The sequence below is a fragment of the Podarcis liolepis genome (genome assembly GCF_965112155.1).
Source record: "Podarcis liolepis genome assembly, chromosome: 14".
Classification (NCBI taxonomy): domain Eukaryota; kingdom Metazoa; phylum Chordata; class Lepidosauria; order Squamata; family Lacertidae; genus Podarcis; species Podarcis liolepis.
Window position 1 is genome coordinate 14,557,158 of NC_139569.1, and position 27,061 is coordinate 14,584,218.

Below are 27,061 nucleotides of genomic sequence, written 5' to 3' on the forward strand. Positions count from 1 at the left end.
CCTGGTGTTTTAACATGAGTAGAATGTGTGCTTTTATGTAAAATGCATCTCTGGATTATTTGTGGGGCATAGGAATTCGTTTATTCCTCCCCCCCAAATATAGTCTGCCCCCCCACAAGGTATGAGGGACAGTGGACCAGCCCCCTGCTGAAAAAGTTTGCTGACCCCTGTGTTAGCTTGTCTACAAGCACAACCTTCCAAACCCTATCATACGAGTATTGCAGGGGTTTTTTATGTGTGTTTTTATGGTATTGTGAAATTGCTCCGAGGTGCTTCCTAGGAAGCAATTCATAAATTAAATAAATAAGTAGATAACTGCATTATTTCATTTTAAGAAAGCAAACAGGCCCAAGGGGGGGGGGGAGTGCTTAAAAACCACTCTCAGAAAAAAATGTTTCCTTTTGGAGGGAGCATGGGATATAAACTGAATAAATGGAATGAATTCTAACTAATGTGCTGGGGGGTTTTTTATTATAAAATAAAATAAAATAAATATCTGGAACCAACATGCAGTCCTTCCATGTTTTAATACATGTCACAAAGTTGAAAGTTTGGAGCAGGCTTTCCAGCAGCTGTAAATTGAATTAATGTTATTAAAGTCAATGGGCACAGACAAAACCTCCACAAACAGAGTCTTCCTGTTCCCTTCTGTGTGCCAACCAGGAGGAATTACAGAGACAGCCCAAGGAGGGAGATTGTGGAGAAGGGGTTTTCTCTGTTCACAAGCAGAGAATGTAGGAAGCTGCCTTAGACTGAGTCAGACCATTGGTCCACCCAGCTCAGTACTGCGTGCTCTGGCTGGCAGCAGCTATCCAAGTAGCGTTAATTTTTGTGTTTTAACAATCATTCACTCAGTTATGGTGTTAGGACCATAGGAAGGTGTCTTATGCTGAGTCAGATTATTGGTTCAGCAAACTCAGTATTGTCTACACTGACTGGCAGCAGCTTCCCAGGATTCCAAGACGGGAGTCTCTTCCATTCCAAAGATGCCAAGGACTGGGCACAGTCTGGAACATTGTGCCCTCCAGAAGTCATCTCCCATCACCCCTGACCGTTGTTGTCCAGGCTGGCTAAGACTGATGGGAGCTGTATTGCAGCATCATTTCAAGGGCAGCATATTGACTACCCTGTGACCTGCACTGCCTGGCAGATCTTTCCCATCCTCATTTAGACATGCTGAGAACTGGATCCTTTGCATGCAAAGGAAAATCCACTTCTGAGCCACGGTTAGAGACATACCTACCTGTTGCGGGAAGAGACAAAGAAGGGGTAATTCGAGTTTGGTGCTGAGATTCAGGTTGCCAACTGAAAACAACCTGCGTTGTGCCTTTGCCTTTAAAAACTGCTTGATCCACAGCAATGTATCTGCCGCTCTTATATGCTGCTTTTCTATTCAGGATCTCCAAGACAGCTAATAATATTTAAGATCGGGATTTTTAAAAACACAAGAAGACAATTCAAAGCTACAAATGCCTAGTTCAAAATCCTTGCATCGGCTGCTTGAGTGGGGGTTGATGCCAGAATTTGCTCCTGCAGCTTTCAAAATTGGCTATATTTTTGACACCTGCATATTGGTATAGACCCAGGAAGCAAGGGAGGCTGGTCCATTAGGGAAACTGGGGCACTGACCCACCAACCTCAGTCCCACCACTTCCAGAACTCAGCAGCAAAGAGAAGGATGGGGACAAAACTGGAATCAATGAACAGTGGCTGCCATTGGCTCTGGCTCTGTCATTGGCTCTGGCTCTGCCTCCAGTAGGCCTCTCCATCTTCTGCCCCTCCAGCCCCAATGGGTACCACTGCCCATATCTTTGCACCACTGCAAAGGAAGGATGTACCACCTGGTCTTTCTGAATGTGCAGGTTCTTTCTTAGGCTGCTGTAGCCTCTGGTGAGAGGCTCTCCAGGCCCGAGAAATTAATGTGCAATTCTTTTGTTGATAAAGCTCGTTTGTATTAGAACAGTGAGTCATGCTTTGTTGTATCCTTCTGATCTATTATCCGGACAGGAACCACCTCTTCTCTTTTCAGTGGCTAAATGAGACATGCCGCTCTCTGTGGGTTCCTTGACTTCACCTCGCAATCTTTTGAGAGCAGGGATGTTTAAATGGCTCACACCAGTGTGACAAAAACGAGACAGCCTTCTGACCAGGTTGCCCTCTGGATTTAGTGATTCACAGGGAGCGTGCAAGAGTCTACCCAAGACTTGTTGAGAACCACTTTTAGCAGAAACCAAGGGAATGCTAGATCAGGAAGGGGGAAAGCTTTTTCTCAGTCCAGGGGCCACATTGCCAGTGGTGGGCATTGAGGCTTCAAATTTCAGCTGCCCCCTGTGCAATGCCAGAATTCAGCACCGCTTGCCTCTCACACTCTATTCTAAGTTATATTTATGGCATCCCTGCTCTCCACACCCAGCACAACCCACCTCTGACATTACCTTGTGGAAAACATTCTTTGGGGGGGGGGAGGGATGCCAGAGATGGGTGGAGACAGGGGCAAAAGCAGGCAGAGCCATGGAGATAACTCTTACCTCTGTGCAGTATAAATTGAAAGACCTACATTGGCTCCCAGTATGTTTCCGAGCACAATTCAAAGTGTTGGTGTTGACCTTTAAAGCCCTAAACGGCCTTGGTCCAGTATACCTGAAGGAGCGTCTCCACCCCCATCGTTCAGCCCAGACACTGAGGTCCAGCGCCAAGGGCCTTTTGGCAGTTCCCTCACTGTGAGAAGCAAAGCTGCAGGGAACCAGGCAGAGGGCCTTCTCAGAAGTGGCACCCTCCCATCAGATGTCAAAGAGATGAACAACTACCTGACATTCAGAAGACATCTGAAGGCAGCCCTGTTCAGGGAAGTTTTAAATGTGTGACATTTTAATGTATTTTTAATCTTTGTTGGAAGCCACCCAGAGTGGCTGGGGAGACTCAGCCAGATGGGCGGGGTACAAATAATCATCATCATCATCATCTATCCATCCAGGCAAGGAAGAAACGTTATAACATTTCAAGGATGCATACTACCCAGGAACAGTGTGAAGAAGGACTGGGAAGGGTGTGGCCTGAGGAAGGCCTTGTGGTGAAATATTTCACAGGGGAACAATTGGGTCCAGAGGCACCAGCTTGTGAGGGTGATTGGGAGGGTGACATTGTGTGCGGGTCAAACGTGGGCATCACACCTCCCTAAGCTAAGCAGAAGCTTCCTGGGCTTTGGGAAGGAGGCCCAGGCCTCTGACAGGATGCTGAAGCCCTCCTTTCTCCTTCCCAAAGCTGGGTGGGCATCCCAAAGCTGTCAGAGCATCATGCCGCCCTCCCTAAGCTGGGTAGAAGCTTCCTGGGCTTTGGGAAGAAGGCACTAGGCTTTAATACTGTACTACTCTAATTTACTGTGAACATTTAAGGGACTAGCCTAGCCCCCCTGGTCCACTGACCACATGTCACTGGTCCAAGGATAGGTGAGAGAGATAGCTCTCCAGAGTCGCATTTGGCCTCCATGCCTGGGATTCCCCACCCTTGAGATTGAAGATGACAGAACACCCAAGCATAGACGTTGCACAACTCTACCGCAAGCCCATGGGAAAGTCAGATCTAAGGACATACAACCTTCCTTTACCACACCCCCTCACCACTCCAGCATCAGGTCTGTTCCAGAACCTTGAGGCCAAACTAGGGCATTTCAAGGAGATACAGTACCTGTTTTTTAAAGGAGGGTTCCTATGTGAAAGTCAGCAATGTAGTAGGCGGGTCCTGATGTCACCATGTACAAACTTTCCCCTCGCACTGCTGCTGTTCAATGAAGTTTTTAATGGCTAATATTTTACTGTGTTTTCAATATTTTGTTGGGAGCCATCCAGAGTGGCTGGGGCAACATGTTGGGCAGTATGTTGTTGTTGTTGTATCATCATCATCACCACCAACGGGAGAAATTCCACCCCCCAAAAAACTAAACAAAAAACTTGTTTAAGAAGCCACTTTTCCATTCTGAAGGAAATCAGCCCTGACTGCTCACTGGAAGGACAGATCCTGAAGCTGAGGCTCCAATACTTTGGCCACCTCATGAGAAGAGAAGACTCCCTGGAAAAGACCCTGATGTTGGGAAAGATGGAGGGCACAAGGAGAAGGGGACGACAGAGGGCGAGATGGTTGGACAGTGTTCTCGAAGCTACCAGCATGAGTCTGACCAAACTGCGGGAGGCAGTGGAAGACAGGAGTGCCTGGCGTGCTCTGGTCCATGGGGTCACGAAGAGTCGGACACGACTAAACGACTAAACAACAACAACAACAATGAGCCACTGCTGGCCACAACACTGATGATTCTAAAAGTACACAAGCAGAAGGCCTGTTTAAGGATTTACCACCTTTCAAGGTTATGATTCAAAGCGGGCTGAGGATGAGGCGATTAATCTGGCAACATCCCAGTGGGTTCCCCCCCCCCAAAAAAAAAGAAAAGAAAAAAAGAAAAGGGGAACAGGGCCTTAATTCTCCCTGCTCTTCGGCTCCAGCATATTTCACCGCTGAAATATGAGCAACTCCACTTGGCTGAGATGGAACGAGAAATTTCCTCCCAAGAGTTAGGGAAGATGCCCATAACTCACAGGGAGCACAGTAAGTTAAAAGTTTTCCTTTCCCTTTTGAAAAATGACCTCTCTGCTTTGATCACGTGTTCAGTTTATTGCCATACATGGACTCCTCTCCTCCCAACGTATTTGATAGGACTAGTTCACAGATCAGGGTAGAATGCCAGGTTGCAGATTCAGCTCCTTGTGTCCCCATTATGTGCCTTAGATCTTGGGCAGCTGCAGCTGCTGCCAGTCAGTGGAGAGGCGACTGGGTTAGGTGAACAAATATTCTGTCTTGGTATAAGCCTAGAGCCGATTCCTTTGTAAAACGATAGCAAACACCACAAAGGAGACAGTGTGGAACATGAGAAGCCACCTTACACTTGTCTAGCTCAATACTCAATACTGTCTACACTGACTGGCAGCTACTCTCCAGGAGAGAAGTGCCTCAGCTGGGGATGGAGAGCCACAGCATTAGCTTCCTGGTGGGTGCCTGGCTGCCACTTACAAGGAAGATGAGAAGGAGGGGAGGGGCAGCCCAGACGCCAGCCTGCTGTGGGTGCATTGCCAGTAGTACTCGATGGCACCTTGCCCTCCCTGCTGCCTCACTCCTTTGTGGGGATCCCTTCAACAACAACAAAACATGCAAACTGAAGACCCTTTTTGATTTGCTAGATCTGACTTCTGCTTCTTTCCTTCTAGAAACAGTAGCTGAGGGGGCTATCAAGGAAGGAAGATAGATCAGGGGGCAGTTGCTCTTAGTAGTAGAAGGCGGTGAAGTCTTCATTGGAGCTTTTTCAGCAGAAGTTGGATGGTCGTCTGTCAGTTGTGGTTCCCTGCATTGCAGGGGAGTTGAACTAGGTGGCCTTTTGGGGGTGTGAAGTCCAATTCCACGATTCTATGGCGGGGATGAGAAGCACCAACGCTTCCACCCATCCAAAGAGACTGCCTGGAATGGGTGGTCCTTAGGACCCCGAGGACAGACCGGGAAGACGTGTGTGTGTGTGTGTGTGTGTGTGTGTGTGTGTGTGTGTGTGTGTGTGTGTTTATCTGTCTGTAGTTCGAAGGTGGACAGCGCCAGCCAGCATTGCGCTGCCTGGGGAAACTAATGATAAGCGCCTTAACCCTTTGCGCGACAGGCAGCTGCAGAAAAAAAGAAGATCCCTCCTCCTTCTCCTCCTCCTCCTCTACCCTCCCCTTACACCGGCTAGGAAGACCATGTGCTGCCGTCGCTACTGCTGCTCCCTCCTCCAGCGACTGGCGGAGAGACTGCCGAGCGTCTTCCCCGCGACAGGTGCTGCTGCCGGCTCTCTCCCGCGGCTGATGCGGGGATGCAGAGCGTTGGGTCCGGGAGGCTGATTCTGCCCTCCATCCTTCCTGAGCGCTGCGAGGGGACCCGGGAGGTGCACGTCCAATGGAGCAAGACTACATCCACATGCACAATGGCTCTCTGCACGGCTGTGGCTTAGGATACATACCTGTCGTCTACTACAGCTTGCTTCTTTGCCTGGGGCTACCAGGTAAGGCATCGCTTGATGGGGGAGAAGAGAAGAGAGCGGGGAGCGGGGAGGCTGGTCCAAGTCCCAGGACGCTACCTGGACCACTCTAGAGAGGGAGCGATTCGATGGCAGCCCATCAAAACTTGGCGCCTGGCTTTAAGTTCCTCCGTGACCAATGGCTTTCCCCTACCCAACCCCACAACTACTATTGTGACTCTTTAAGGATGTGGGGGGCCGGGGGCCGGGAGGTGGTCCTAAAAAAATGTGGGTTTTTGGGGGGGGGGTCATAGTCCCTGTGCAGAGGACACAGTGGCTGGTTTCCATGAAGAAGGACCCTGCTGGGGCTCAAGTATAGGTGCCGGGGCTGAGACTTGGGGAGACCCCTCAATAAATCCCCACTGAGGAGCCAACAACAGACAGACAAGGTAGGATGGAGTGGGAGAGAAAGAAGAGAGTCAGGGGCAGGTGAGGTGTGTTAACTCTGCAAAGTTGGGGTTTAGCAAGTCTTATTGGTAAGTATCCTGCCTCCGATCAAAAGCCAATCTGGTCCAGCCTCCTGCTTTGAACAGTAGCCAGCCAGATGCGTCTGGGAAGCAGGGCATCAAAGAAGCAGCCCTTTCTTGCTGTTAATCCCCCAGCAACTGGTGTTCAGTGATAGACTTCCCCTGAATCTGGAGGTTTTGTTTAGCCACCATCATGACTTTATAGCCATTGATAGGGTGGTTACCTCCGTGATTTTGTCTAGTCCTTCTTTTGTTAAGAAGTCCCCATCCAATGCCTTCCAAACCATGTCCCGACAAGACTAAAGAGGCTTGCAGCACACTTTTATACAGAGTGATTCGCATAAGTCAATGGGGGCAGATCTCGCCCACAATTACAGCCTGTGCATGCTTACAGGTTTCCTGGCATGCTGTTTTTGCCTCCCAACAAATGAGCTGTCCGTGGTGCTGACACAGCAATGACTGCTTTGAGAGAACACTTTCCTGGCTCACGGTTCAAACGCATCAGCTCCGTCTGCCAGAGAAGTGGCTTGACAGTTGTTGGTTTTTTTAAAAAAAAATGCTTGGCAGATGCAAGGGAAATATGGGGTAAGGGGGAGAGAACAATAATATTGCTCATAATACCTGTGAAAATTAGAAATGCAGACCTCCAAGACAACCTTTGCAGGTGAGCCTCATTACTTGTGAACCATTAAGCTAATTCTTTAGAGAGCGAAGTCTTCTCTGAGCACAACCGCAGGGGCTTTGAAGCCTTAGAATCCCAGGGTTAAGGTCTTGCATGTGTGAAATTGTAGTGAAATGGCTTATTATACTGGAAACTGCCCTGTGACCCTCGAATTAAGGGCAGTATATAAATTTAATAAATAAAATAAATAATAAACAGCAAGAAGGAATACATATATATATATATCCAGAGTGCTTTTAAGTTTGGGCAGAAGAACTTCCTCTCTACTGAATAACCACACCCAGCTTCCTCCCTGGCCAATTGCACTTAGAGGTTTTCATTTCTTAAGTAAACCAAGTGGATTAAGGCTCTAGAGAGAATTAGCCTTGTTAGGATAGAGGTGTTCAGTGTGAAAAATGAGTCGCTATGGAGAACTGGCAAAACATTTCACCCACATCACTCAGCAAGCTCCTTTGCTACATTTTTTATCCTGCACTTCACCCAGGGAGCACAGGATGGCATTGATAACCTTCCCCCTTTTCACTCGCACAACAACCCTGTGAGGTAGGTTAAAAGGGAAGAGTGGCCAGCCCGGTGTGTTTTGTTGCAGAGGGGAGATTAGAGCCCAAGGCTGCAATCCTATCTACACACTTTCCTGGGAGGTAAGTCCTATTCAACTCAATGGGCTTCACTTTTCAGTCAGATATGGACAGAATTCCACTTGCAAGCCTCTGCAGGGCAAGTCCAGCCCTTTAGCCACTACTCTGTCTGCCTCTCCACTCAGATTGTGGACAAAATAGGATTAGAGCTGCAGAAAAATCACATCATCCATTTGCCACCCCTGTGGATTTTATAACCAGATCATTTTAATAAGATCTGGTGGTCTGCTTTCAAAAAAAAACCAAACCACAATGCCAAAACCAAAACCAAAAAGTGCAATTCAACAGCCACAGAAGCTAAAATTCAGACAGTTAACCTGCATAAACCAGCTTCAGAGTTATAACTTGACCAGTAAACTTCCAGACATTTCATGGGGGTTGCAAAATGCAGAAGGTCTTCCTTTCGAAAGAAAAAAATAGTGATTCCTTAAAATCACTGCATACCTGCCGTGAAAGAGCTTCCCATATGGGGGGTGCCCTTTTCTTTTTCTATGCACATCATACTTTCCCTCCCAGCCCTGTCCTCCAGTTCAATTAAGTAACATTAACAGCACAATCCTATACATGATAGCTCAGTCAGTTGAGCATGGGACTCGTAATCTAAGGCTTGTGGGTTCAAGCCCCATATTGGGCGAAAGAGTCCTGCATTTCAGGAGGTTAGAACAGATGATCCGACTATGATTCTATGTCCAGCCCAACTGAGTTCAATGAGGCTTACTCTCAGGTAAGCAGATATAGGATTGCAGCCTAAATGGGTTGTTCTGGATTTTGCTTTTGCTTTTTAGTAAGACTTCTTAACCACTCTTCGCCATAAAATCCCAGAGCGGCTTACAGCAATGAAGCAATACGCAGTTATAGAAACAGATAAAACCATTATGATGATGGAGGAGGCAAAAGTTTTCCAAATGGAACAGGGTGGTATGAATTTGACAAGAGAAGCTGGATCCCACAAAACAAAACTCGTCGACTCTCAGAGGCTAAGCTAAGGAGGTGTGTGTTGCGAAAGCTGTACAATGCTTTCTCAACACATCTCCATGAGGAGGGAGTTCCACAGTATAGGAGCTGCCACAGAAAAAAAAGTCCTCTCCCAGACCACACTTCCCTACAGTACTGAGGGTGGCAGAACTATCAAAAGAGACCCCCTCTTAACACCTGAGAAGATCAGAAGGGATGGAAATGGCCTTTCAGATATTTGGGACCCAACCTTTTGAAAGCTTTCTGGGATTGTAGCAGGATTATGAGGTTCCTACTTTAGAGTACGCACGCCAGACAACCTCTGGATCCTTTTGAGTTGGATCTGTTAAGTGGGGAATGGGGAAGAAGTTTGTTTGTTTGTTTGTTTGTTTGTTTGTTTGTTTGTTATTGGATTGACATACTGCCTTCTGGCCAAAGCACCCAAAGTGGTTTGCAGCTTGAACATGAGAGCAGATACAAAGACTGACAGAATCCTCTCTTGCCAAGAGGGAGATGATGGGGTACGTGCTTCCTGGCCCGGTGTTCCTTTCTTCTGCCTCCCCCCAGGGTTTGCAGCCCCCAGGGGAGGTAGGATAGGAAAGAGCTTATTTAAAGGCTAACCTCCCAAACTCACACTTTCTGAAACAGTGAAAGAACCTAAACGCAGTCATACTTAGAAACCTGTTCTTCTCCATATTTTGCAGCACAGTTCTCCTGCCAAGTAATGTGTACCAAAATGCATCCACTGAGATAAAGTATCCAACTTTCAACATCGTCATGAAAATAACATGTAAAAATGCATGTATTAGGCAAAAATCCATACTGAAATGCTGATAATTTTCACAAGGACTTTCTCCCATCCCCGAGGGAATTCAGAGAATGATGTGGAACTCAGCTAATATTTCTGATGTCTAAACCACAGAGCCTAGAGCTTGCTGATCAGAAGGTCGGCGGTTCAAATCCCCGTGACGGGGTGAGCTCCTGTTGCTCCGTCCCTGCTCCTGCCCACCTAGCAATTCGAAAGCACGTCAAAGTGCAAGTAGATAAATAGGTACTGTTGAAACAGCGTTTCCATGCGCTGCTCTGATTCGCCAGAAGCAGCTTAGTCATGCTGACCACATGACCCGGTAGCTGTACGCCGGCTCCCTCAGCCAATAAAGCGAGATGAGCACCGCAACCCCAGAGTTGTCCATGACTGGACCTAATGATCAGGGGTCCCTTTACCTTTACCTTTAAGTTGTTTTAAACTATTTTTAATGTTGTGTTTCGATGTTGTAACCCACCCTGGGACCTTAGAGTGAAGGGTGGCGAAATGATGATGATGATGATGGTGATGATGATGTTAAGATTGGGGAAATGAGGTACTGAGAGAAACCAGAACAGACAGATTCACCCATTCCCAACTGACCACCTTATATTGAGTCAGAAGACAGTTTCATCTTGCTAACTACAGGCTACACTAACTGTCAGGGTTTCAGCAGCAGAGACTCCCAGCCCTCCATGGAGGAGCTGGGGACTGAACCTAAGACCTTCTTCATGCCAAGCAGATGCTCCACCACTGAGCTACACCCTTCCCTGGTGACCACAGAATGCTGACTATTTGGGGTGCAGGTAAAAAAAAAAATGGGCAGGAAAGGGAGTATTGTGGGAGGGAGCATGGCTGCCTGGCTCGAGCAATGGCCAGGAGCACTCCAAGCTGCAACATTTTGTTGCAGGTTCCACTAGTAAGGTTGAGTCAGGACCTGATCCAAGGTGAGTCACAACAGGAGCATGACCACCATGCAAATATATGGTAAGAAATTAAGAAATTGGTCCCTAAAGGTTAAACTGGTCTAGAGCTACCCAGTGGAAGGGAGGTGACCTTGAGGGACCTTTGCAAAGGAACCAACAGGAGGGGCATTGTTAACTGAGGGGGTTTTTTAGGGGGGGATTCCCAGCAATGGACCACATCAGCCAGTAGACAAACACCAGAGCGCAGGCACTCGAACAGCTGCTTCCGCTGCAACTGAAGCAGACTAGACAGCCAACCTTAGCAGCTAGACCAAGTCCTGAAGATTTTGAGGAGGCTTAATTAACAACTCCCTCTCAGAAATGATATACACTCTCTAAAGTGCCTCCCCCTCCACAGACACACTTACAGGACCATTAAATCCAGAGTTTACAATTAGCTAGCTGCACTGCTGGTGGGTTTTCAAGATCATCAAGATGACCTCTTGTTCTCTGCCTGTTTTGTGGATCTGGAGAGGATTTCATTATGTCAAGCACAGCCAAACCTTCCAGAGTAGCTAAATGATGTGTTTTTAAAACACCATTCATTATAGAAAGAAAATCTGCTGCATATTGATCTGGCTGGGCAAGCAAGGCTTTGGAAGCACCGTGTCGTTTGCATCATCTTTATTTGTCAATGATTAATAGATAAAGATATATAGGAGATGCTCGCCCTTGCCTAATAGCATATCATTGAAATGCAAGGATGACGGCTCTGCTTACTGACTTACAAATCCTTTGCTCAATGTGGAAGCGCTGCTGTTGCAAACAATACTTTATTGGCTCTTAAGCTGCAATTGCTCATTTTGGAAGCCGGCATTGCAAATTCTGCATTGCTGAGTAGTTAATCATGCCGTTGTTACTCTGCGTATATACACTGAAATATTAAGTATGCCCCCTCTCCCTCCCTCTCTCTCCCTCCTTCCCTGTCTCCCTCTCCCTCTCTCCACCTCCCTCCTTTCCCATCTGGAATTGTATGCCAAGAATTCAGATGAAATGTTCCTAGAGGGGGAGAGGAAAGCAGAATGGATATGTCCACCTAGCAGATTCGCTCTGGCTATAATCGAGCATCTTTTTTCCTCAGTATCTGAGGATGGGGGCAGGGAAGGGGAACCTCCTACAAAAGGGGAGGGTTAGGTCTGCCTCTTGGGTCTCCTCTCACACAGGAGCCAGGGTAGCTGTTGACAGAATTGATCGAGTCCACCTTAAGAAGCTGAGTGCAGGAAGTTAATAGAAAGCAATCAGGCACACCATCTGTATCTTCCTGAAAAGAGCTGGGTGACAAGGAACATAGGAAACTGCCTTATAGTGAGGCTGGCCATTGTGTCCATCTAGCATGGCAGTGGTGGCTGGTGCCCACTGGGGCTGGCAGGGTGAAAGACAGGGAGCCCAAACAGGAGGGGGGAGCCACAGCCAATGACAGACTGAGCCAGCATATTCTAGTGTTATCCCCATCCTCCTCTCTGCTGAATTCTGCAGCAGCAAAACTAAGGACTAAGGAGGAGGAATCTGACAGCCACAACCACCCACTGGAATGGTTGCAGGTGAGAAGGCAGGCAAGTAAGAGCTGGCTGGGGTTTGTGGGGCAGTTCCCTGTTTTCCCCAATGGACCAGTCTGCACTGCAGCTCTACACTGATCAGCAGGGTTCCAGGCAAAAGACATTCCCAGCCCTAGCTGGAGATGCCAGGAATTAAACCTGGGACCTTCAGAATACAAGGCAGACACCCTGGCACTGAGCTACAGGCATCCCACTCTAGTAAGGCTTGGGGGAAATGGCTGAAGAATTCCCCCTTGGTTTCTTACCACTGCAAATATCGGATAGGTAGTTCTTCTGAAGGAACAGCAGCTTTAATGTGGCTTAAGCTCTCATGGGCTAGGGATGCGGGTGGCGCTGTGGGTTAAACCACAGAGCCTAGGGCTTGCTGATCAGAAGGTCTGTCGTTCGAATCTCCGTGATGGGGTGACCTCCCTTTGCTCGGTCCCTGCTCCTGCCAACCTAGCAGTTCAAAAGCATGTCAAAGTGCAAGTAGATAAATAGGTACCGCTCTGGCAGGAAGGTAAACGGCATTTCCATGTGCTGCTCTGGTTTGCCAGAAGCGGCTTAGTCATGCTGGCCACATGACCTGGAAGCTGTACGCCGGCTCCCTCAGCCAATAAAGCGATATGAGTGCCGCAACCCCAGAGTCAGTCACAACTGGACCTAATGGTCAGGGGTCCCTTTACCAATTAAGCTCTCATGGTTTAGGGTCAGATTCATAAGGGATGTGCAAGTATCTCTCTGTGTGATACACATGTACACACAAACACACATTCTCCCTCTCCTTGGACAACATTGGTGGCCTGTATTTCTGCAGAGGCTGAATTCATTCCATTAGGAGCGAGGGCACGGCTAACGAAGGGATCAAAAGAGACCACAAGGATCCCACGCACGACAACGCCAGTGCCTTTGCTGCATGCCCTTCCACAGCCTCAATTCGGGAATGTCATCTGAGGACAGGGTTTCCATTGCTAGACTCCACGGCTGTACATGTACAGTATGCTGAACATGGTAGAAATGTGAGGATTTCATTTCAGGCTTGCGATAAGAGAAGGACGGCTTGAGCCGCTGAGTTATTGGCAGGGAGGCTTTGTGCAGATGTGCTGGGGAACAGGACATTTATCTAAGGCAGGGGTGGGCAGATGGTAGATCTGGTCTGGCTAGTAAATTGCTGGGTGATCTGCATCGGCGAAAGGTTTCTGGCTTCCAGTCACACACAGCAACAACCAAAGCCTCTCTCCACCACCCTTAAATTGGGCAGCTGGAAATCTCGGACGTAGATTTCCATGTGCATTTGGAGGTTGTCTCACTGTACGAAAGGGGCCGTAGCTCAGCGGTAGAACATCTCCCATGCATGCCAAAAGCCCCAAACTAGCATCTCCAAGTAAGACAAATATAGAGATATATGGAGGACAATAGCTACCAGCCATGATGACTATGTTCATCGGAGGCAGTAATGCTTCTGAATGCCAGTTGCTAGAAACTGCAAGAAAGGAGAGAGTTCCTGTGGTCAGGTCCTGCTTGTGGTTGGCTCCTGTGAGAACAGGATGCTGGACTGAATGGGCCATTAGCCAGATCCACCAGGGCTCTTCTTAAGTTCTAAACAAACTACAACTCCCAGAATTCCTTGGAGGAATCCATGACTGTTTAACGTGGTGTCATCATCTTTTAAATGTATGGTGTGAATGTGGCGGTATATAGAATGTGGCGGTATTATGGGGGACACCTGGCTTGAGAGCTGTACATGTGAATGAAAAGGATCTAGGAGTCTTGGTTGACCACAAACTTGACATGAGCCAACAGTGTGACGCGGCAGCTAAAAAAGCCAATGCAATTCTGGGCTGCATCAATAGGAGTATAGCATCTAGATCAAGGGAAGTAATAGTGCCACTGTATTCTGCTCTGGTCAGACCTCACCTGGAGTACTGTGTCCAGTTCTGGGCACCACAATTCAAGAAGGACACTGACAAACTGGAACGTGTCCAGAGGAGGGCAACCAAAATGGTCAAAGGCCTGGAAACAATGCCTTATGAGGAACGGCTAAGGGAGCTGGGCATGTTTAGCCTGGAGAAGAGGAGGTTAAGGGGTGATATGATAGCCATGTTCAAATATATAAAAGGATGTCACATAGAGGAGGGAAAAAAGTTGTTTTCTGCTGCTCCAGAGAAGCAGACACGGAGCAATGGATCCAAACTACAAGAAAGAAGATTCCACCTAAACATTAGGAAGAACTTCCTGACAGTAAGAGCTGTTCGACAGTGGAATTTGCTGCCAAGGAGTGTGGTGGAGTCTCCTTCTTTGGGGGTCTTTAAGCAGAGGCTTGACAACCATATGCCAGGAGTGCTCTGATGGTGTTTCCTGCTTGGCAGGGGGTTGGACTCGATGGCCCTTGTGGTCTCTTCCAACTCTATGATTCTATGATTCTAGGAGAAAAGCAATGACAAACCTAGACAGCATCTTAAAAAGTAGAGACATCACCTTGCCAACAAAGGTCTGTATAGTTAAAGCTATGGTTTTCCCAGTAGTGATGTATGGAAGTGAGAGCTGGACCATAAAGAAGGCTGATCGCCGAAGAATTGATGCTTTTGAATTATGGTGCTGGAGGAGACTCTTGAGAGTCCCATGAACTGCAAGAAGATCAAACCTCTCCATTCTTAAGGAAATCAGCCCTGAGTGCTCACTGGAAGGACAGATCGTGAAGCTGAGGTTCCAATACTTTGGCCACCTCATGAGAAGAGAAGATTCCCTGGAAAAGACCCTGATGTTGGGAAAGGTGGAGGGCACAAGGAGAAGGGGACGACAGAGGACAAGATGGCTGGATAGTGTTCTCGAAGCTACCAGCATGAGTTAGACCAAACTGCGGGAGGCAGTAGAAGACAGGAGTGCCTGGCGTGCTCTGGTCCATGGGGTCACGAAGAGTCGGACACGACTAAACGACTAAACAACAACATAGGCACTTTGATAATGAGTTCACCGTCAGTATATAAGAGATGAAAGAGGGAGAATGATAATGTTTCTCTCTGTCTGCTTGCTCTATGTGGCAGCTAGAATGGAGATCAGTGATGGGGAAAGCTTTGCCTGATGAATTTCTGCCTGTCAGAGAAGAGCAGACGCCTTGGGTTGCAGGACTGACAGATATTGAAAAGCAATTTATTATTCCTTCACATCAAGCAGGGCTTGTGAAAATTGTGCCAAATGATAATGCTCTGAGGCTCAGAAAGAGGGACAAATGACGGCTTATGTGGTTAAAGTGAGATAGTGTCTATTTTTGTTGCAAGGGTAAAAGATCCATAAAAATGGCTCGGAGGGAGGTTAAAAAAGTAGCAGGTGGCAGGAAGGAGTATGCATTAAAGACACTTAGCCCTGGTCAATACCATGAGTCTGGCAAGAGTGTCTGCTAAGCTGCCACTGTTTTAAAATACAATTTCCAGGGGGTGGAAGAGCTGTGGCGGCAGATGCTGTTTAATTTCAGGCAGCAGGGAAACAGCAGCACGTTGGGCACAACTTGGAAGTAGCCTGTGGTCTCGAGCTTTGAGTTTCTGCAAGGAAGCGCCCGCTGATTGTTTCGCTAAGCCAAGGTCAGAGCAGTGATCGCCAGCTGCTGAAATGAGTGCGGCACATGATGTTGGAAGTACAGCCATTTTGCACAGTAATAACAACCTCGAAGAAGTCTTATGTCCAACAGGCATGCCTGGATTCCTCGCACTGCATGGTATCAGCACATGGTTAGACAGAATGTGCTCGTGGGAAGTAATCCCCATGAGGATCGTTCAAATGAGATGGGTTTGTTGAACCTGGAGAAGAGAAGGCTTAAGGGGAGACACACCTGGTGCCTTCAAATATCTGAAAGGCTGTCACATGGAGGAAGCAGACTTCTTCTCTGTTCACCTCTGTGTTGCTCAGAGTGCAGGATTAAAGCCAATAGGTGGGGGCTGCAAGGAGAAGATTTTGGCTAAACATTAGTAGGAGGTTCCTAACTGTTCATCAGTGGTATGGATTGCCTAAGGAGGTGGTGGGCTCTTCTTTGCTGGAGGTATTTAAGGAGAGATGGGGCAGCTTCTGGGATGCTGTTGTTCCAACATCCCTGCATTGAGCAGGTAGTTGATCTCGATCCTTTGGCCTGCCAGACATCCTTTGTCTACAGTTTACATAATCTGGCCACTGGCCATGTTGGTTGCTGGAGGGCCATAGGTTTCCCATCCCTGGACTAGGTAAGAACATTAGAAGAGCCTAATGGATCAGGCCAAAGGTCCAGCATTGTGTTCTCATAGTATCTATGGAAAGCTCACAAGTAGGATATGAGTGCAGGGCTTGCTGTCTTTGCGAATTTCAATAGTCTTCACTGGGTCATTTTAGAATTTTCCTACTTTAAGCATTTCCCTCCTTGGAATAAAATTGCATGTCTGCAAAAACCGAGGTTCCCTCAAATCAGTTCATCCCTGCCTCTTGTGCTTTTGTGACTTTAGCTTCCATGCCTGGGCATTGGAAACGGAAGGAATGGTTAGCAGCATAGCTGAATTTTATTTTTTTTCCCTGTTGCAGGTCTATCTGATTAACAGAACCTACATACATTGTGTGTGTGTGCGCGCACACACACACACACACACACTGTTCTAAAAGGCATTGTTTGGTGCAAGGTTTTGCTGCAAACAGTGATGGATTGTGGTCCAACTTGGGAAAGGAAAGATGACCTCGGGACTTGGATCGGGGATGGAGGACAGGTTGGATGAGTCAGTTGTTTGGCAACCAACTTTTTCCTTCCCTTGCCTCGGGCACTGTTATATATCCACATGGCAAGCACATCAATTAACAACAAAAGCGCTGGGCAATTCCCCCCCCCCCTTTGTACGAGATGCTCAAGCTGCAACAGAGAAGGAAGCCAGGACTCTGCTAGATCATTGCTTCTCAAACTATCTGAGGGCAAAAAAAATATTACCGGTGTGCCAGGGACTGGTGCCACATTTGGTCCCTGAATTGTCCCACCCAAACTGGGCTGTGGTGGAGCACTGGTCTGCAGGCCAGCACCTTGAGTATCACAGCTCTAGATGGCCTGCTTATTGAGCACGGATCCTGATTTGCTTGCACAAAGCTTCCAGGGAGGTGAGGGCAGAGGAGAAATTCAGTTCAGTTCACCTTTAAAGGTGAACCTTCCTAACTTGCTGTGGCAATATGTAAACTCGAAACACCCCAGTCCTCCAGAATTCACACTTCTTGGGATTTTGCAATGCAAATCTCTCACTGAGGTGTCAAAATTTGCATGTGCTTGGGTTAAGTATGCATATATATGCTTGTATTCACTCTAAAAATGCAATATATTAGGGGAGATTGCTTTGTAAAAGTATGTGTCAATTAGGCAAAATGACATACAAAAGTTGTATATTTGAGGAGAAATATTGGCTTTAAATGCTGATGAATTTTCATGGGGGCTTGCTTTTTTAAAGAAAAAAATGCAAACTGATGTGGAAGAGCTGGATTTAATATTGGAAAAATGTTGTAGTAGTAATTTTAATTGTTTAGCTATAAGGCATAACAACAATAACAACCGTACAGAATTGAACCACAAATCTGGCTCTTAATTCCCTGACTGCCAACATAAACAGAGAAACACACAAAGTAACATGGTTTTACAGCAAAAAAAAAAAAAAAAAACCACATGAACTCATTTGGTGTAACACAATTCTTATTGTGGCTATACTCAGACAGATTTTTCGTCTTCATGGCGAGCTTTAGAAAAAGAACACCGGGTAATATACTCCTCTATTGCTGTTTTGCAGAACGCAGAGTAATTTCTTATAGCAGCCATCAAGAAAGTCAGAGGGCATAACACTAGGGCTTTGTTCTGTGAAAGCAATTCTACATGAAGCCCTAGCAATTAACTTCAAATAGTTAGCTGCCCTGATGGTCTGTCTAAATACATGGATTCATTGGGAAAATGAGAAACTGAGAGAAACCAAAACTGACACATTGCTGCACTACTGTTGAACAGCTCTTACCACCAGAAAGCTCTTCCTAACATTTAGTCAGAATCTTCTTTCTTGTCCTTTGGAGCCATTTGTTCAGGTCCTACCCTCCAGAGCAGCAGAAAGCAAACTTGCTCTGTCTTCCATGTGACAACCTTTTAGATATTTGAAGATAGCTATCATATCTCCTCCCAGTTCTCCTCTTTTCCAGGCTAAACATACCCAGCTCCTTCAACCATTCCTCATAAGGCTTGGTTTCCAGACCCTTGATCATCTCATTCGCCCTCCTCTGTAGACGTTCCAGCTTGTCAACATCCTCCTTAAACTGGGATGCCCTCTGTAGACTATATCCTTTATTGAAAATACATTCTGATTTGTTTGTGGGGCATATATGCATCTTTCACCCCACACTTCTCAATGCATTTCCCTATCTGCAAAAAGGTCCGTTGGCTTGCTTCTCAAAGGGGATTTGTTGTGCTAGGGTGACAAGACTGGTTTGACCCACTTTAATTGCACAGACCTAACTTTCCAGTATGCACTTGAATTCCTCTTGCAAAATACCGACGGTCTCCAGGCGCTCTTCTTCTTCACTCAGACAATAGGAAACAGACAGCTCTTGTGCATCTCAGACTTGCCACTTACTATCTGCACATGATAGTTGGGAGAAAGGTGCATCATTTCCATGCAACTATGGAACCATGAAACTAGTTTCCATCCTTTTGATGAGTGGAGGAAACTGCCGGCTATCTGCCAGCAGTCTGCCTGTGTTCATCCTTAGAGGGCATGCATCACACACTCGCTTGCAGAGTGAGGAGAACAAGACCAGGCAATAGCTCATACCTGAAATTCGTGGTATTTCAAGAGAGTCACACTGACATTTGCCTCTGGCAGGTGGCACCCATTCTGAAAACATGGACTTTCTTTGCTTGGTGAGGACTGAGGCATCAGAAGGGATCACAAAAGATCACTGACTTCTTGGGACAACGGGATAAACAGCTATCTTTGCCTAGGGATCTCACTTAATTCATAGACAGAAATATAAGAGGCTGCCTTGTTCCAGGTTAGACAATTAGGGTTCACACAACTTTCTTTGATGGAACGTAAGAGGCCCAGGTTAGACTATTTGCCCATCTATCCTGAAATTGTTTCCTGCAGGTCAGTGTCGGGGTCCAAGTTAGTGGAGTTTGCAACAAGTGTCAGGTGAGAGGCAAGGTCAGAGCAGTCCACGGTCAGGTTTGGCTGAGGCAGGAGATCCGGTAGTATACAGAGCACAGAGTTGGTATATTATCTTTGTGGTTCTATATACTGATTTCCTTGCTTGCTTTTTGTTGGCTTCTTCAATAGTCAAAGAAACCCGTGGCAAACTACAAAGCCAGCTATATCAGAATCACCAATAAGACACATCTAAAAATGAATATATTGTGACTGTATTTTTTTAATTAAAAAAGTGTTTTCTTTCATAGTGTCTGTGGACCTAGATTGAGCTAAAATGGATCTCCAGACCTAATGCAGAAGAGTTAGTGCAAGAAGTTTATGCCCTGGATTCCAGCGAGCCTTATCTCTCCCCTATCTTAATGACAAGTCTCTGGGCTTATTTGTTTTATCTATTTGTTTTATAGATGTTTATCTAGCTTTTCAGCAGACTTTTCTCACCAAGTGGCAAATGTAGCACACCTTAATGAAACATAAAAGCACAGTTTAAAACTTAACACCAACCTTAACAATAACCAACACAAACACACACACACACATAACACCACAATTCACCAAGCACAGTCATGAAAAAAAACACAATTTCAGCAGTGTGGAGGCAGTGTGGTGTAGTGTTTAGAGTGGCAGGCTGGGACCTGGGGGACCAGGGTTCAAATCCCAGCTTGGCCATGATGTTCACTGGGTGACCTTGATCCAGTCACTGCCTCTCAGCCTATCCTACCTCACTGGGCTGTTGTGGGAGATTAAATGAGCTATTAATGCAACAAATAAATTCATTCCACTTAAAATCAGTCTACAAAACATCAGTCCAGGGATGAGGCCTGCCTGAGCCCCCTTGGAAGTTGGGATGGGGGAGAAATTTGGTTCAGTTTGTACCCAAAGGTGCATAGAATCTCATCTCCCCATCTCTGTTAAGAAACGGGCAGCTGCATTTCTTCCCCCTGGTAGCTATTAGACCAAGCAGATCTAATAGCAAAATGTGTTAGACTGAGTGTTGAGAGACGGATTATGGGCAGCAATCGAAAGGATTTCCTTTAGCAAAGCGATGGTGCTCAACTACCAAGACATGCAGCTTTTTATTGGCAAATTACAGTGGACGCTCGGGTTGTTAACGTGATCCGTGTGGGAGGCACATTTGCAACCTGCAGTGTTCTCAAGCCGCAGCACTGCATCTGCACACACGCGGGTCGCAATTTGGCACTTCTGCACATGTGCAAAGTGCGATTTAGTGCTTTTGCGCATGCGCGAACGCCAAAACCGGGAAGTACCGTAATCTGTTCTGGTACTTCCGGGTTCGGCGCTGTGTGCAACCCAAAAACACATAACCTGAAGTGTTTGTAACCCGAGGTACCACTGTATCTCGCAATCCATTTAAGCACGAAAAACCCGTTTTCAAAGCTGAGTAGGAACTGCTTCCGATGTAACAGAAAATCACAGTGAGCAAGAAGCTTAACAATAGAATCGTAGAATTGGAGAGTTGTAAGATACACCAAGGGTCATGTAGTCCAACCCCTTACAGTGCAGGAATCACAGCTAAAGCATCCTGGACAGAGGGTCACCCAACCTCTGTTCAAAAACCTCCAATGATGGAGAGTCCTCTACCTTCTGAGGGAGTCTGTTCCACCATTGAACAGCTCTTGCCATCAGAAAGTTCTTACTAATGTTTAATTGGAATCTCCTTTCTTGTAAATTGACTCCATTGGTTCAGCTTCTACCCTCTGGAGCAGCAGAAAGCAAGCTCCATCTTGGGAACATCTCAAGAGGCATCCAAATGCATAGAGACATACAGACTGATGGAGAAACAACTATCCAAAATATATTATGGAATATATTTCTGGGAAATGAAGCTTAAAGTGGCATTTAGAAATCTAAGAGGAAGAGCGGTAAATGTCAGGCCATAAGTGGCAAATAATATGCATTCAAGCTTTCACTAGAAGCTGCATATAAGGACATCATTTCTGTTGCTTCCATCATTTCCCTTGCTTCTTATTCAGAGGAATCCTCCTAATTATTCTTGATTGCCTTTTCAAGGCCAATCAGCACGATCTGGAGTTTAACATTAAATGTGGCGCATTTAGCTCCGCAGAAGTACTAATTGCTGTACACATATAAAAATGTCAATACTTGGCAGCATGCGCTGTTGGTAAACCAAACCTCTGCGCTTTTGTTCATGCACTAATTAAATGGGCTTCGGCAAGTGTGGGTGGGTAGAGATTTGCATGAGGCTGAGCCAGCACGTTTTGCGGGGAAGAATGGAATTAAATCAGGGCTCAAATAAGGAGCGTGTTCTGAAGGACCGTGTCCTGGATCCATGAAACACATCATCTTCCAACAGTGAGATCAGGAAACCTATGGCCCTCCCGTTGTTGTTGGACTACAACTCCCATCAGCCTCTGCCAGCATGGGCAGTGATCAAAGATGATGGAGATTGTAGTTCAGCAACATCTGGAGGGCATCTGTTTCCTCACCTCTGATTTTGATTCGTAGACAAGTGCGTCCATGTTTTATTCCAAATCTCTACGTCATACCCCATCCCTGAAATTAGGGATGCCAACCTCTGCTTGGAAAAGGACTCATAGGCAGGCAGGTGGGGGCTGAGGGCAGACTGGGGGGTGCAGAGCCCCATCAGTTCCAATGGACCTGGCTCTATTTCTCCTGTAAAGCTAACAAAACTCTCCTATCTCTCTCCCTCCCTTCAGCTAACATTTTGACCGTCATCATTTTGTCCCAGCTGGTGGCACGCAGGCAGAAGTCCTCCTACAATTACCTTTTGGCTCTGGCAGCCGCTGACTTGCTGGTGCTCTTCTTCATTGTCTTTGTTGACTTTTTATTGGAAGACTTCATCTTGAAAAAGCAAATGCCAGAGGTCCTGGACAAAATCATCGAGGTCTTGGAATTTTCGTCCATCCACACGTCCATTTGGATTACTGTGCCGCTGACCATTGACCGCTACATTGCTGTCTGCCACCCTCTCAAATATCACACGGTTTCTTACCCAGCCCGCACTCGGAAAGTCATTGTCAGCGTTTATATCATTTGCTTTCTGACCAGCATCCCTTACTACTGGTGGCCCAATATTTGGAAAGAAGACTACACAAGCACACTGGTCCATCACATCCTCATCTGGATCCATTGTTTCACGGTCTACTTGGTGCCCTGCTCCATCTTCTTCATCTTAAATTCCATCATCGTGTGCAAGCTTCGCCAGAAGTGCAATTTCCGCCTGAGAGGCTATTCCACTGGGAAAACCACCGCCATCTTGTTTACCATCACCTCCATCTTCGCCATCCTTTGGGCTCCAAGGATTATCATGATCCTCTATCACCTTTACGTCTCGCCAATACACAACAGCTGGTCAGTCCACATTGTCTCAGATGTTGCCAACATGCTGGCGCTCCTGAACACGGCCATCAATTTTTTCCTGTACTGTTTCATCAGCAAGCGCTTCCGCACAATGGCAGCCACAACGCTCAAGGCTTTCTTTAAGTGCCAGAAGCAACCTGTCCAATTCTACACAAACCATAACTTTTCCATAACTAGCAGTCCCTGGATATCTCCAGCCAACTCCCACTGTATCAAAATGCTGGTTTACCAATACGATAAGAATGGAAAGCCTATAAAGATATCGCCATGATAGTCACCCAAAAGGTTTCCCAGTGGAGGAAAGTTCTTTTCAAGCGGTTACGTCAATGGGCTGCAACTGCCGGAGGAGCAATGGTCACTGCTAAGAGTGGCTATTGGATTTAATTTCTCTCCCAGAGTCAGGAGAGTTGGCTAGAACTATTAACAGGAGCCTTTGATATTGGGGAGACAGAAAGAGGCAGCGAATCAGGCTACATCTCCTACAGGGCCTTGAAAAAAGAGGCTTTCAGAAGTGGCAGTTAGATGCCCGAGTACTGATGCCATGGAACATTGTTGGTGATAATAAGCCACTGAGAAGTGTACCTGAATGAACTTATGTTCTAACCAAGCATACACCTGTACTGAACATTTTCTCTCTATATATATACATATATAAATATATATTTGATGGGGTTATTTACATTATCTGCCCTTGCTCGGTTATTTTTTTGTTTACAAATTGTCATGGAGTCCTACCACATGGATTATTCCAATGTTGAAGACAAGAAGCCATCCATCTGCAAAGTATTGATTTGTATGGTGGCTCAGTGTGTCTTTTTAGGTTCTCTGGAGGAATGACACAGAACTGGAAGAAGCCATCCTGTGGCCCACAAGGCAACATGAGAGCTGTAACTTATCCTTTTCACTACGAGTGCTGTGTTTCATGGAATGGTTGAGCACATTGTGCCAAGAGCAAGGAAGGGATTTCTTGAGCAGAGAACAAAAATAACATATTTGAGCATATATTTTTTAAAAGAACCTTTTTTGAAAATTCCATATTGAAGCTCACTAGGTGCTTTGATTCCTGGGTGATGCTGAATTATTTTGTGGTCTATATGGAGACAGTAAATCTCACAGAAGCCCGAGGAGACAGCAAGACTTTCTTGAGTGGGCTCCTAATGGTTATTTGTACACATTTGAAAAAAACAACACCTTGAATGTATGGAGAATGGGGTGCTTTTTGTTTTTTTATGAGCTCCAGAATTAAATCATTCATCTTTCAGAGTTACCTCTCCCTCCCACTAAAAGGGGTTCGGAAGTAACATCCAAGAGACCTCATAGCTTAACAGTGACCAAGAAAGAATCACATTCTTTCAGCAGTATGGTTAGAACATTTTTAAATAAGCAAGTCCTTCAGAAGCCCAGCTTCAAAAGCATATGACAAATGACACCAGAGTTTCTGAGACGTTTGGGAAACGGTTGAGGGCAAAGTGTACTTCACGGCTTGCTGCTGAATAACTGCGTTGGTCAGTTAACTCTGGCCGTAAAGTACGGGGAATGCAACTCCTGGTGTGCTAAGCACCATCGTAGGTGCGGGATTTCAGCAGACCTCCGCACATTGGACTGCATTGTTTCCTCACATGTCTCAATCACCTTGTTCATTGCTAGCCCAGTTCTTCCATCTGTTGCTTTCAGGAACAGGAATATGAACCCCATGACAAAGAGTTGTGGAAGTGCATTGCTGGGGGCTGTGTGATATGCAGAGTCCACACTGCCAATCGGCAACTATAAAGAAAGGATGTATTTGCAACCTTTTTGCAAAGGTGTATTATTATTATTATTATTATTATTATTATTATTATTATTATTATTATTATTAAACTGAATTTAGGGAAGCTTTTAATATATGATGAATTATTGTATTTTAATGTTTTGTTGGAAGCCGCCCAGAGTGGCTGGGGAAGCCCAGCCAGATGGGCGGGATATAAATAATAAATTATTATTATTATAATTATTATTCAATACCGCCCTTCATCTGAAGATCTCAGGGCGGTTTTCAATCTAAAAACACAACAATGCGTTCACATAATAACAAATATAAACAATAACAAACACACACACACACAGTTTAAAAGGTCATCGATTGTTTAATTAGCCAAAGGCCTGGTCAAAGAGGAATGTTTTTGCCTGGTGCCTAAAGATATTTAACGAAGGCGCCAGGCAAACCTCTCTGGGGAGAGCATTACACAAGCGGGGTGTATAGATTTGTGGCGGTGAAAACAAATGCAGGTAAACTGTGGCTTGTAATTAAGTGAAGGGCCCATTTCCAGGAGAGAACCATGAAAATTTGCACATGCGGTCAAAGTGTAGAATCGGGGCAATTGCCTGATATCTTCATAGGAGACCAAAGGAGAGTGACTCACCTGTGTTTTATGTGGATGCTGAGATTCTATATCCCTAAGGGCCTTGACCCTATATGGAAGTCACAGCTATGATCAGGTCTAGCCCATGATTTTGGGACCACCTGGGCAAGTTGGGCCATCCTATTTTAATGCTACTATGGCTTCTTAGCCACAGGGTTGTCACCTGACTCGCCAACATTCCCCATGGCAAGGGGGTGCCCTTCAGATGTTGCTGAACCAGAACTCCTAGCAGCTGCAGCCAGCATGGCAATGATAAGGAACTATGGAAGTGGTAGTACAGCAATATTTGGTGGGCGCCACATTGACTATCCCCGTTCTAGGGCACCTGTAAGCCAGGTTTTAGTGTCGGTTCAGTGCTGACAACCAAACTTACCCTCCTTAACTATCAAAGATCTTTTGTGTAGATGTGAGTTTGCACCACAACTTGCAGGTTGTGGGTAGGAGAAGGAGGAGATTGCTGTCACTGGGGGTTCCCCTTCCCCCGATTTGGATACTGTGCAATTCATATATAAAACATTGGTTGCAGTAAAACTCAGAAAGTAATGTTAATTGTCAAAATAATGACCAGTGAAAAGAGCGCACAAGCATATCAGCTTGAATTTTATACAAAGTATTGGTTTTCTCCCCCTACCACTTCCTATCCTTGACTTCCCAGTCCTCTACATTTTTCACTTTGAAAGTGGAAATGAACCAAAGTTTACCTTCAAACAGTTCTTAAGGTGGGGGGGGGTAACACCTCTGTTTTATCATTCATTTGGACTTTGCTTAATGGAAGGTGGATGAAGGAGTTAACGTGATTGTATACATCAAAGTGCAATATATCCTTTTTTTAAAAAAATAATGCATCTGATAACTGGGGAGTGGGAGGTTTAAACTATTTAAACTATTTATAGTCTGCATTTAACTCTGCTACGTTAGCAAAAAAAAAAAGCAACTGAATGTTTAGATTTCTTTTCCTATTATTAAAAAAAAAACTTTTTAAACCTTCTAGGTGGAAATCAATTGCCATATACTTTTACTATTTTTAAAAGACGAGAATAAAGGTCTGCCCTTGGTGCTTCCATTGCATGCCCTACCAGCCCTCTCAGCTTTCGCAATGTCTCCCCTTTTTAGGAGGCTTGGATTTGTCCAAACAAGGGGCGGAAGAGGAGGGGCTTGTGGAAGCCATTAAGTCTCCTTTAGCATCACCACCCATAACTGAGCACTGAGCTACCACAGTGTTTGTCAGCTTTAATGGCCTGTATCTCTCTCTCTTGGGGCCTTTCTGGGGCCTGCTATGACAGTTCAGTGGAAGAGACCCTCCTTTGTACACAGAAGGTCCTAGGTTCAATCTCTGGTGTCTCCAGGAAGAACATAAGAAGATCCCTGACAGATCAGGCCAGTGGCCCATCTAGTCCAGCACCCTGTTCTCACAGTGGCCAGCCAGATAAATGTGGAAAGCCTGCAAGTAGGGAAGAAGCACAACAGCCCACCTGCAGCTCACAGCAGCTGGCAGTGTAGTTAGAACATAGCAACCAATAGCTTTATCCTCCATCCAAGTTGTTGACCATCACTACATCTTCTGGGAGCAAAATTCCACAAGGAACTTCCAGCGTTCCAGCATTCAGCTTCATTGGACAGCCCCAAGTCATAGTCTTAAAATTTAAAAAAAAAAGATCCTTATTTGCTTGTTTAAGGACAAACAACCCTAAGAAGGGGGAGCAGGAGGGATCTTTAAAAAGGAAGTTAATGGCAAGTTTAACAAAGATGGCAGGAGAGAGGGGGGAAAGAAAATTAATGGCGAGTTTAACAAAGATGGCGGAAGAGAAAAAGAAAAAGAAAACCAGGAATGGAGGGAGGGAGGAGAACCCACCAAAAAGCCACTGTCGCATAATAAATGGTGGGTGTTTATCCTTCCAGGCACAATGTATAAATCTCTTAAAAAACAGAAGGATAGCAAGAGGGGCTTTGAGTTGCCCATCATCAACGGTCAGCACCTGGACCACAGACTGGG

At 46.0% G+C, this 27,061-nt stretch overlaps 2 protein-coding genes across 3 annotated transcripts in view; one reads left to right on the forward strand and one right to left on the reverse strand.

The window, feature by feature from the left end:
* The window catches only part of LOC310692879 (acyl-coenzyme A synthetase ACSM3, mitochondrial-like), a 180,227-nt gene extending 176,049 nt beyond the window's left edge, over positions 1–4,178 (reverse strand). The window contains exon 1 of the mRNA XM_083474348.1: positions 4,158–4,178. Coding sequence (XP_083330474.1) covers positions 4,158–4,163 — 6 coding nt within the window. The 5' untranslated portion in view covers positions 4,164–4,178. The remainder of the gene's footprint in view (positions 1–4,157) is intronic.
* Positions 4,179–5,584: 1,406 nt separating this feature from the next.
* GPR139 (G protein-coupled receptor 139) lies at positions 5,585–24,509 on the forward strand. 2 transcript variants are annotated; one of them, XM_083476194.1, is made up of 2 exons: positions 5,585–6,070; positions 22,003–24,509. In XM_083476194.1, exons 1-2 carry the CDS (start codon positions 5,965–5,967, stop codon positions 22,935–22,937), a joined length of 1,041 nt encoding a protein of 346 aa, XP_083332320.1. In that variant the 5' UTR covers positions 5,585–5,964; the 3' UTR covers positions 22,938–24,509. The 2 variants fall into 2 exon arrangements, with proteins under 2 accessions (XP_083332320.1, XP_083332321.1); XM_083476195.1 differs by lacking the exon at positions 5,585–6,070 and adding an exon at positions 12,092–12,137.
* Positions 24,510–27,061: the final 2,552 nt, after the last annotated feature.